The sequence below is a fragment of the Hemitrygon akajei genome, chromosome 22, assembly GCF_048418815.1.
Source record: "Hemitrygon akajei chromosome 22, sHemAka1.3, whole genome shotgun sequence".
Classification (NCBI taxonomy): Eukaryota; Metazoa; Chordata; class Chondrichthyes; order Myliobatiformes; family Dasyatidae; genus Hemitrygon; species Hemitrygon akajei.
The window spans coordinates 57,860,946-57,872,143 of record NC_133145.1 but is presented as its reverse complement, the minus strand read 5'-3'; the positions used below and the strand labels follow the sequence as shown (position 1 = coordinate 57,872,143).

The 11,198-nt window shown below is 52.4% G+C and overlaps 1 protein-coding gene across 2 annotated transcripts in view; it reads right to left on the bottom strand.

Annotated features, from left to right (window-relative positions):
• The window catches only part of slc26a11 (solute carrier family 26 member 11), a 39,756-nt gene that overhangs the window by 5,299 nt on the left and 23,259 nt on the right, over positions 1 to 11,198 (bottom strand). For both annotated transcript variants that reach the window (XM_073026332.1, XM_073026334.1), the window contains exons 9-14: positions 11,042 to 11,092; positions 9,325 to 9,385; positions 8,425 to 8,480; positions 6,232 to 6,372; positions 4,307 to 4,434; positions 1,242 to 1,341 (exon numbers count right to left, since the gene is read on the bottom strand). In XM_073026332.1, coding sequence (XP_072882433.1) covers positions 1,242 to 1,341; positions 4,307 to 4,434; positions 6,232 to 6,372; positions 8,425 to 8,480; positions 9,325 to 9,385; positions 11,042 to 11,092 — 537 coding nt within the window. The remainder of the gene's footprint in view (positions 1 to 1,241; positions 1,342 to 4,306; positions 4,435 to 6,231; positions 6,373 to 8,424; positions 8,481 to 9,324; positions 9,386 to 11,041; positions 11,093 to 11,198) is intronic.

The window sequence follows — 11,198 nt, the reverse complement described above, 5'->3', positions numbered from 1 at the left end:
TGGAGAGAGTCGACAGGGAGGTTTCACATGAATGGCCCCAAAGGTTTAATGGGCCTGCACTCACTGCAGTTCAGAAAAATAACGAGGGATCTCATTGAAACCGACCGAATATTAAAAGACCTACCTAGAGTGAACATGGAGAAGACGTTTCCAATACTGGGAGAGTCTGGAACCAAAGTGTACAGCCTCAGAATAAGAGGACAGAGATGAGAAGCAACTTCTTTACCGGGGGGGGGGGGGGGGGGGGGAATCTGGGGAGCTCACTGCCACAGACTGCTGCCGAGGCCGAGTCATTGGACATATTTAAAGTGGAGCTTGATAGGTTCTCAATTATTCAGGGCGTGAAAGGTTACGGAGAGAAGGCAGGAGAATGGGGTTCAGATGGAATATAAATCAGCCACGATCAAACGGCCGAGCAATCTCGATGGGTTAAATGGTCTCGTGCTGCTGCGATGGCTCGTGGTCCTAGCTGCAGATCCCACCACACGCAGGCTCATCACCTCTGCCCTATCAACCACCCATTTCAAAGTTCATTTCACCATATACCACCCTGAGATTCATTTCCTGTGGGCATTCACAGTAGATACAAATAAATAAAAACAATGAAAAACCACACACAAGACGGACAAACAACCAATGTATAAAAGACAACAAACTGTGTAAAAACAAACAAACAAATAGAGACCACGAGTTGTAGAGCCTTGAGGGTGAGTCTGCAGGTGGTGGAATGAGTTCGGTGTTGCGGTGAGTGAAGTTACCCACGCTGGCTCGGGAGCCTGATGGTCGAGGGGTCATAACTGTTCCTGAACCTGGCAGGGTGGTGTGGGTCCTGAGGGTCCTGAACCTCCTTCCTGATGGCAGCAGTGAGAAGAGAGCAAGGCCGGATGGTGGGGGTTATTGATGATGGAGACTGCTCTCTCGTGGCCATGCTCAGTGGTGGGGAGGGCTTCTCCTGTGACGGACACCCTGCCTGTACCATTTACACCAACCCTAACTCAATACCATATTTCCCCCCCTCCAAAGGGCATTTATGTCATAGACGGCAGTAGGCCTGCCGTGTAATCACTGACGTCCAGGGGACGTGGTTGAGTTACCTTCTCGACGCTCTGTAATCGACCTGCAGGTCTCCCCGTGAGGCAGGGTTCCTTTTCTTCACACCCGTGACAACGCAGGACCGGGGAACGTGCGACTAGGGAGGGAGGCCGGCCAGTCGGTTCGGGGCTAACGGGACTCGCACTCACCTTCCAGCGCCTGTCGATGCAGCAGGTCACGGACGTACTCGGCAGCAGGGAAGCTCAGCCCACTCCGCAACTGCAGCACCACCGGACCGTAATCAGCCACCTGGGACACAGCAGGAGGAGAGTTAGGATGCGAGGAGCAGTGGCCCACCTCGAGATGAGCGGATCAAAAGCGTAGCGGTTAGCAGTGCCGGCAACCCGGGCTCAGCTCCCTCCACAACCGGGAGAAAATCTGCAGATGCTGGGAATCCGAGCATCACACTCAAAATGCTGGGGGGGACTCAGCAGGACTGTGGAAAAAAGCACAGTCAGTGTTTCAGGCCGAGACCCTTCAGCAGGACAACTTGGTTGAGAATACGCGGGCAGTGGGAAAATCATCCCTCTTGTGCTTCCTGCTCTCTTCACTCGAGTTTCAGTGCCACGCAGCCCCGCCACTTTGATCTGGCCCACGCCTTCATTAACCAGGTCCAACTTGCCTTACTGGCTCTTCCTCCTCCTCACACAAGTCATCGGGTTTGTGGTGGTGTGGCAAGGGTTAATCAGGGTGCGCCTGGGGTTAGTGGGGGTGTGCCGCCCCCTTGGACATTAGGATTAGGTTTAAGGGTAGGGCTGGGAGAGGCAAGGTTGTGGAGTTTAGTGTGGAGAGGTATGTTGAGCTGTGGCAGATAGGGTAGTGGAGCCACTCTAATCTGGCCTGGTCCGACTCCACTTGGCTTAATGAACCGGGTGTGCACTGGGACGCATCACCAGTAATGCAACCTGGGGTTATTGGGTGTCCTGCTGAAGGGTTTCGGCCCAAAACGTCGTCTGTACTCTTTGCCATAGACGCTGCCTGGCCTGCTGAGTTCCTCCAGCATCTTGTGTGTGTTGCTCCGTTCCCTCCACTGTTGTTAAGGCGTTTGTACGCTCTCCCTGTGACCACGCGGGTTTCCTCCCGCATTACAAAGACGTCCGGTTAGTAGGGTTACTTAGTCACACGGGTGTAACTGGGCACGTGGACTCGTTGGGCCGGAGAGCCCGTTACCGTGCTGGATCTCGAAAGATCAGCAGCTCCTGCAAAATAGTGGCTGCGGAGGTGACACTCCTCAGTACGGCTTGCTGAGGCGTCAGCAGTAAGCAGCCTGTCTGGAGAGGAAGGGTTGTAAAAAAGCTCCGATTATCCACCCCCGGACATTCTGGTATCCGGATGGCTCAGCGGGTGTTTGCAATGTTTCTCCGTAACTCACAGAGCCTCTGATTCCCAACAGGGTCACTGGGAGGTTTATAAAACCATATAATATCTACAGTACTGAACAAAACCAGGACTGGCTCAGCGGGTGTTTGCAATGTTTCTCCGTAACTCACGGAGCCTTTGATTCCCAACACTCCGAATTCTTGACAGGCTCACTGGAGAGTTTATATAATATCTACAGTACTGTGCAAAAGTCTTAGGCACATTATTAATCGCTGGGGTGCCTACAACTTTTGCTCGGTACTGTGGTAGTTTTATGTATTGCACCGTACTGCTGCCACAAAAACAAAACAAATTTCGTGACGATAAACCTGATTCTGATATGTGTCTCTATCGTGGACCGAGAGTGGCCCCTTCCCTCGCAGCTCTTCAACTCAATCCCCGGATTAACGAAAGCCAACACACCATACTTAACACCTTACACCTATCGACTTGCGTGGCAATTTTGAGGGACCTATGGACGTGGACCACAAGATCCCTCTGTTTCTCCAGCACTGCTCCCTGTACTCCGCCTTCCAGTTTGACCCGCCAAAGTGAATCACTTTTCTGAATTGAACTCCATCTGCCACTTCTCAGCCCAGCTCTGTCGATGTCCCTTGGCAACCTACAACAATTTATCCACAACTCCACCAACCTTCATGTCATCTGGAAACTTGCTAAACCACTCTATTGCTTCCTCACCCATTTATAAAAATGACCAAGAGCAGGAGTCCCAGAACAGATCCCTGCATCCATTCCAAGAGTGGTCTAATTGAAGAACATCCAACCAGAAAGTCAGCAAAGTCTGGAATTTAAACTGTAGTCAGGGTACAGTGTTGTGTGATGCTCACTGTTCTAAGCCGCTCGTGTGCGCAACTGCGTAGCAACTGAAACGTTCCCATGCACAAAGCCTTTCCCACCGCACAACTGGAATTCTGGTTTATATAACGTCAATTGTAATTTTCAAATCTATGTTAATATAATTGTGAAATAATTATATTAATGAATATAATCCATAACTTTTCTAAGTAATAAACATACGAGCTTTATTTTGAAACATTTTAGAGCCTCAATGTCAAGTCAAGTCAACTTTTATTGTCATTTCGACCATAACTGCTGGTACAGTGCACAGTAAAAATGAGACGACGTTTTTCAGTACCATGGTTTACATTGTCAGTGTTTCAAGTTAGTTTTAAATTGCGACAACAAACACAGAATGGAAGTCAGCAGCTCTTTGTTAATAAACCACCAGCCCACTGAACGCTGACGCCATCTAGTCAAAACATTTTCCTTTTGCCATCTTGCCTAGCAGTTGTTTCGACTGCCTGACCTCGTTTACTTGTGTTGGGAGTCGTGGTTGGTGTTTGTCTGATGTGTGCATTACAAAAACAAAACCTTTAAAGTGCCGCGCAGTTTCCAGGCCGTGTAAGAAAATTCCTGCTCAGAGAAATGGTTGGTCCACGCAGCTGTTTACAAAATAAATTAGATGGAACATTGCTGGTGCTACTGTGTCCTAAACCAGATTAAATTCACACACTTGGCTGCTATAGCTGGCAGTCCGAGGGTGTAGTGAACATTTCACTGGAGCTGAGGGTGCGTCATTCAAGTATAACAACCCCGTGGTGTAGCAGTAATTGTTTTGTTTTGATTTTGTATTAGTTTTTGCAGCTAGACATTAGGTTCCAACAATAGTAAACAGCTAGTGCCACAGACTACTGAAAGATGCCCTTCAGGCCATTCTCTTCATGCTAGCCATCGTACCCAACTATACTAAAAGGAAGAGGCAGCTCCAAAACATCCTTATTCATAACGGGCAGGCCCGGCACATTTATAACCATGACTCGAGCACCATCATTACCTTGATCTCTGGTCTGGCAACGTTGTAAAGCAGAATAATCCCAGACAATGCAATTCCAGCCAGAATTCCATACTGGATTTCCCAAAAACAGCCCAGGAATGATGCTAGGAATGGCAGCAGATCCAGCTCTGGGAAGAACAGAAGACAGGGCGTGATTTGGTGGCCCCAGCACAAAGCTGGTTACAGTGAAAGTTTGACAAGGTGCGAAGAGGTGGCATTCCCACATGCAGCCACAAGAGGGCAGCCACACCCCTGTTTCTCAGTCTATACCAGAGAGTTAATGCCACGAGACCTGCCTTTCCATATAGAGTCCGTGTAACACTGGACCATCCCAAAATATTTACCGTCACTGAATATTTCGTAAGTGTAATTCTGCTGTTCTGGAAAGACCTGGCTGAATTTTTGCCATTTGTGGAAGCTTTTGTGACACTGGGACAGCACGGTAGAGTAAGAGTTAATGTAATGCTGTCGCAGCCACAGCTGCGAGATCGGGGGTTCAAATCCCGCGTCTGTCTGTGAGGAGTTTGCAGGTTTTCCCCATGACCACGTGGGTTTCCTCCGGGTGCTGTGGCTTCTTCCTACATTCCAAAACCATGTGCGGGTTAAGTTTAAGGACATGCTAATGTTGGCAGGAGAAGCCAGGCAACGCTTGCAGACTCGCCCAACGCATCTCGAATTTCGATGCAAATGACGCATTTCCCTCTCTGTTTCAATGTAATCTTTAACGATTTCTCACACTATAATTGGAAGGCATTCGGCCCATCGAGTTCCTGCTACCTTTCTCCCTCCCTCCCCCCCCCACACTCATTTCCCACTCACTCCCACATGACCTCTGACGACCTGCCAATCCCCCAGTGACGCCAAGGCAATCACTTAACGCTGCCGCTGTAAACGGACCCAGCACGTGCTCGGGATGTCAGGATGGGGGCAGCAAAGCACGCGGAACTCACCAGTTACACGCAGTCGCCAGAGAGCGTGCAAACTCCACACAGACAGGGCCCAAGGTCAGGATCCAGTACGGATTACTGAAGCTGATGGATACTAAAAATTCAGCAGTGAAATTGATCCTGAAACAGCCATTAGCCAGAACTGGAGCATAGGAGAATGAGGGGAGATCTGATAGAAGTATAAAAAAAATTATGAGTGGTAAAAATAGGGTAAATGCAAGCAGGCTTTTCCCACTGAGGCTGGGTGAGACTAGAGCCAGAGGTCATGGGTTAAGGGTAAAAGGTGAAATATTTACAGGGAGCCTGAGGGAGAACTTATTCAGAGGGTGGTGAGGGTGAGGAACGAGCTGCCAGTGGAAGTGGAGGATACAGGTTCGATTTCAACACTTAAGAGAAGTTTGGATTAGTATATGGATGGGAGGGTTACGGAGGTCTGTGGTCTGGGTGCAGGTCGATGTGATTAGGCAGCGTAATAATTCAGTACAGGTTAGATGGGCTGAAGGGCCTGTTTGTGCTGTTGTGCTCTATGACCAGGATCCAGCATCGCAGGGTTGCCGTGGGGACAGCTCATCTGAAAGGTCCAGACTCTGAGGTGTGATTTTGTGTCTGGCTCAGGGTTCGAACTAACAACCCCACCAGGATGAGCAGCTGACCATGAACAAGAGATTCAGCCAATGTTGGAAATCCAGAGCAAAACATACCACAAAATGCTGGAGGAACTCAGCAGGTCAGGCAGCGTCTATGGAGAGGAATAAACAGTCGATGCTTCGGGACAATGAAGGAGCTTTTCCCGAAACGTCAACCACTCTTTCTTCTCCGTAGATTCTGCCTAACCTGCTGAGTTCCTCCAGCACTTTGGGATGAGCAGCTGATCTACGGCTCGCCCGGAATCTGGGAGCAGACACGACACACAAAAAAAACACCGCAAAGTGGGTGGCGATGGGGGAACTTCAACCCCGGCCGGACCCCATTACCTACTGTTCACTCTCCAAAGCGTGACGAGAATGCGGAGGTCGAAGACGCTGGAGACCGCGCAGATGATGACGGCCGCCAGGGCTGCCTTCGGGACGTAGAAGAAGAGTGGAGTGAGAAAGGCCAGGGACAGCAGCACGATGATTCCTGGGAACACAAGCCGACAGTCACCGTCACAGCGCAAGGCCAGCCCCACAGTAACTCCCAAAGCGTCAACAGGGCGGCACTTTAGCGCCTTATTACAGCACCAGCGACCCGGGTTCAATTCTAACACAGGAGATCCTATGTTCTCCCCGTGACCACGTGGGTTTCCCCCAGATGCTCCCGTCCACTCCCACATCCCAAAAGTTACACAGGTTAGCTGGTCACGAGTGTAATTTGGTGGTGTGAGCTCATTGGACCAAGGAGGGCCTGTTACCGCGCTGTAACTCCAAATAAAGTACGGCGTTCTATTGGAAGACCACTGACCACAGATGGAACCTTGACCCTCACAACTTACTTCCTTACCGTCGGTCGACACAACCCTAACCCCGTAACACTTCATCCCACATTGTTATTGCTTTTCCCTTGTACCACCTCAACGCAATGACGTGGTTAACAGGCTGCTGATTGGTCACGGCATGAAGGGTTACGGGGAGAAGGCAGGGAATCGGGGCTGAGGGGGAATTGGATCAGCCATGATGGAATGGTGGAGAAGACTCGATGGGCCAAATGGCCTAATTCTGCTCCTATACATCTTATGCCTCGTACCTTACCTAACGTGATGAAATAATCTGTATGGATGGGATGCAAAACAATAATAAACCAATTTACTCCTGTTAAAGTTGAGAGCTTCAAGTGCCTGGAGTACATTATCACCAGTAGTGTGTCCTGGTCCAACCACACTGACATCACAGCCAAAAAGCTCCACTGCTTCTACCTCCTCAGGAGGCAGATGAAATTGGGCAGGTCCCTGTCGACCCCTACCGAGTTTTATCAAAGCACTACAGAAAGCATTCCGTCTGGAAGCTCCCCAGCTTGGCACAGCGACACGCGCTCACGGGGAACTGCAGAGAGTCACGGGCACAATTCGGCACATCACAGAATAAGACGGGCTCTCGGCCTCACCATCTCCCTCCTCCTGATCTTTCGTTTGTTCGTTTGCCCGCGCCGGGAACTGTTTCAGAAGCTTTCACACTTCATTCTGCAACGTCCCGCCGCCTTCTGTAAGGAGTTGGTACCCTCTCACCCCGTGACCGCGTGGGTTCCCTCCAGGTGCTCCGGTTTCCTCCCAAGATGTACCGGTCAGTCATTGTAAATTGCCCCCGATTCGTCTAGGGCTAAATCAGGAGTTGCTGGGTGGCAAGACCCAAAAGGGCCTATTCAACGCTGTAGCGCAATAAATTATTTTACCCTGTTCTGGCTCGGTGCACTGGGTAATGATCTGATCGGTATGAACAGTGTGCACGAGAAGCTTTTCACTGCATCCTGGTCCACGCAACAACCATAACTGATACCCACTCACGGGGGTATCTGTCACCACACTCCCCCGAAACCCACCGATATCCACACTTCACTTCCTTTCATTGGAGACCGGTTACCACGGGTCCAGCCGGAAAATTAATAAAACACCGTGCAAAATGCAAATTAAAAGGGGGTTCCTTTGAAGGACTCCAACCCAATGGGGAGGGGGGTGGGAAGGGGGGAAGAAGCCTCCTGATTTAGATGGCAGTTTTGATTCAGACCCGTGTCCCTTTGTCTCACCGCGGATTCTCTTGGAAAGGGTCAAAGAAACGATGGTGGCATCGGGGTGAGCATAGCGGCTTCCCGTTGTTAATCCAGGACCTATTCCCAGCCATCACAGGTGGGTGCGTTTGAACGCCATGTTAGCATAGCGGTTAGCGCGGCTCAATAACATTCCAGAGTTCGGAGTTCAATTCCGACGCCGTTCTGTAGGGAGGCGCTACACATCCTGGGATTCCCCCCCCAATCCCGGTTTCCTCCCACAGTCCAAAGACGTACCGGGTAGGTGAAATGGATGCTGTAAATTGTCCTGTGATTAGGTTAGGGTTGAATCAAGTTTGTTGGGCGGTGCGTGGCTCGAGGGACGGAGGGGCCTATTCGGCCCTCTGTCCCCAAGGTGAAATGAAGCAGATTATACTTCAGGTCACGGGGAGGGAAGCCACTCCAACGCTGACGGTCGAAACGGCCATTACCTACCAGTCACTATCCCGCCAGCGGGGCTGCACACCCCCGTCTGAGAGTTCACTGCAGTCCTGGGAGGAGGCAAAGATCAGCCATTAGAATTGGAATCCGATTTGTCGGAAGCAAAGCCTTTTAAAGTGTTTCAGAGGTTGGGGGGTAGTTGACGGAAACGATCCCCAACTGAAGTTTATACGAGTACGAGGCATCTTTCCCCCCCCCCCCCCCCCCCAAGGTCAAAATCAGAATCAGATTTATCACTGGCGTTTGGCATGTCAGGACACTGGCTGTTCTCTGACAGCAGTACATAAATAAATTACTAAAAGTTACAAAGAGAAATCTTTTAAAAAATAGTGTAAAAAGAGAGCAAAGTAGTGCCCAAGGGTTCACGGACCATTCAGATCTCTGACAGCAGAGGGGACGAATCGCTGAGCCAGGCTCCACCCTGATGCTGGCAAAGAGGAGGGGGCACATCCTGGGAGATGGGGGCCCTCCTTGATGGATGACGGCTTTTTGAGGCATCACCGTTCGAAGGTGTCCTTGATGCTGGGGAGGGTTGTGCCCATGATGGAGCCAGCCGAGTTTACACCCTCAGCAGCTTTTTCAGATCCTGTGTACTGGCCCAACCCAGGGACAGGCCTGAAGCACACTCGCAGCCACTAGGCCTCTGACCTCTCCGGTGGATTCGCTTTAACCATCGGGCCTCAGCTTCTGATTGTCCTTCAGGCTTTGATCTGTGGTATCGACCCCAGGGTTCAGCAACGGTGGGACCCCAGACTCCAGGGTGAGGACGGGATCTCAGACTCCAGGGCTCGAACTCTGGACTCTGAATTCCAGGAACCGCACCACCACCTCGCCCCCATCAACCAACCCGTTCTGCAACCAACTCGTCGGCATCAATCCCAACAGCGTGCTTACCTGCCAAAGCTTCCAGTCACGGGGAAGGACGAGACAAAGGAGCCCAGGATGTTTGTACTGCCTGAAAACAAGAGGAGGAGTGAGGCAAGGGCCAAAGCCGTGGGTCAGACGTCTGTTCTGGGTCGGGGGCCAAAGCCGTGGGTCAGACGTCCGTTCCGGGACGGGGGCCAAAGCCGTGGGTCAGACGTCTGTTCTGGGTCGGGGGGCCAAAGCCGTGGGTCAGACGTCTGTTCCGGGACGGGGGCCAAAGCCGTGGGTCAGACGTCTGTTCTGGGTCGGGGGGCCAAAGCCGTGGGTCAGACGTCTGTTCCGGGACGGGGGCCAAAGCCGTGGGTCAGACGTCTGTTCTGGGACGGGGGCCAAAGCCGTGGGTCAGACGTCTGTTCTGGGACGGGGGCCAAAGCCGTGGGTCAGACGTCTGTTCTGGGTCGGGGGCCAAAGCCGTGGGTCAGACGTCTGTTCCGGGACGGGGGCCAAAGCCGTGGGTCAGACGTCTGTTCTGGGTCGGGGGCCAAAGCCGTGGGTCAGACGTCTGTTCTGGGTCGGGGGCCAAAGCCGTGGGTCAGACGTCTGTTCTGGGACGGGGGCCAAAGCCGTGGGTCAGACGTCTGTTCTGGGTCGGGGGCCAAAGCCGTGGGTCAGACGTCCGTTCTGGGACGGGGGCCAAAGCCGTGGGTCAGACGTCTGTTCTGGGTCGGGGGCCAAAGCCGTGGGTCAGACGTCTGTTCCGGGACGGGGGCCAAAGCCGTGGGTCAGACGTCTGTTCCGGGTCGGGGGCCAAAACCGTGGGTCAGACGTCTGTTCTGGGACGGGGGCCAAAGCCGTGGGTCAGACGTCTGTTCTGGGTCGGGAGGCCAAAGCCGTGGGTCAGACGTCTGTTCTGGGTCGGGGGCCAAAGCCGTGGGTCAGACGTCTGTTCTGGGACGGGGGTGGACGACATGTCGATCACTACACGAACAATAGGCAGAATGGAGACCAAATTCCAAACAGAAACCCAAAGCCACCTCACCAAGCCCCCTGGGCAGTGTTGCCAGAAGACGGGGACTCCTGTCTCACAGCCCAAGGGAGCAGTGGAGACTTGGCCAAGGCTGACACGGTTGGGAACGGGGATTACTCTGAACAACAATAGACAATAGGTGCAGGAGTGGGTCATTCGGCCCTTCTAGCCAGCACCGCCATTCACGGTGATCATGGCTGATCATACACAACCAGGGACGTGGGGCGAATAGTCTTCTGTGCCGAGCATTTTCTGGGATTGGAAGTGGCCCCGGAATCCTACCTAATGTGAGACTTAATCCTCCCCCATTTCCACACCAGTCCGTGGGCTCCAGAGAAACATGGGAGGGAGGGCAGAGAGAAGGTGAAGATGAAACACTGCAGAATCAAGGAGCAATGTTTGGGTGGGGGGTGAGAAGGAGGGAGAGGGAGAGAGGGGGAGGGGGGGAGAGAGAGAGAGAGCACCACACGTCGCCCATGGGACAGACACACACAGGTACACAAGATGCACTAGAACTTGTGCACGTGCACAGATATGGAGGCTGGTTTTGGGACAGACAGACAGACACACACAGACATAGTCCCTCGCCTTGGGCTACAGGCAGTAGGACCCAAACAGCTGCGTCCAACCTTCTCCCCACCTCGGCTGGTTACAGCACTCAGGGTCTGGGGAAGCTGCGAGCACGGAGAACAAGCTCCCCGCTGTCCCACACCCCCTTACCGATGGCAATCAGCTCTTGATTTGGGTCGATCCTGTATCCGTTCTGAGTGGCTGAAATACAAGAAGCGATCTGTCAGCAGGTCAGTGGCAAGGAGGTGCAGGCCAGGGAGCCTCCGTCCACGCTGGGGTCAGATCAGGGCTGCGTGGCAAACTTACC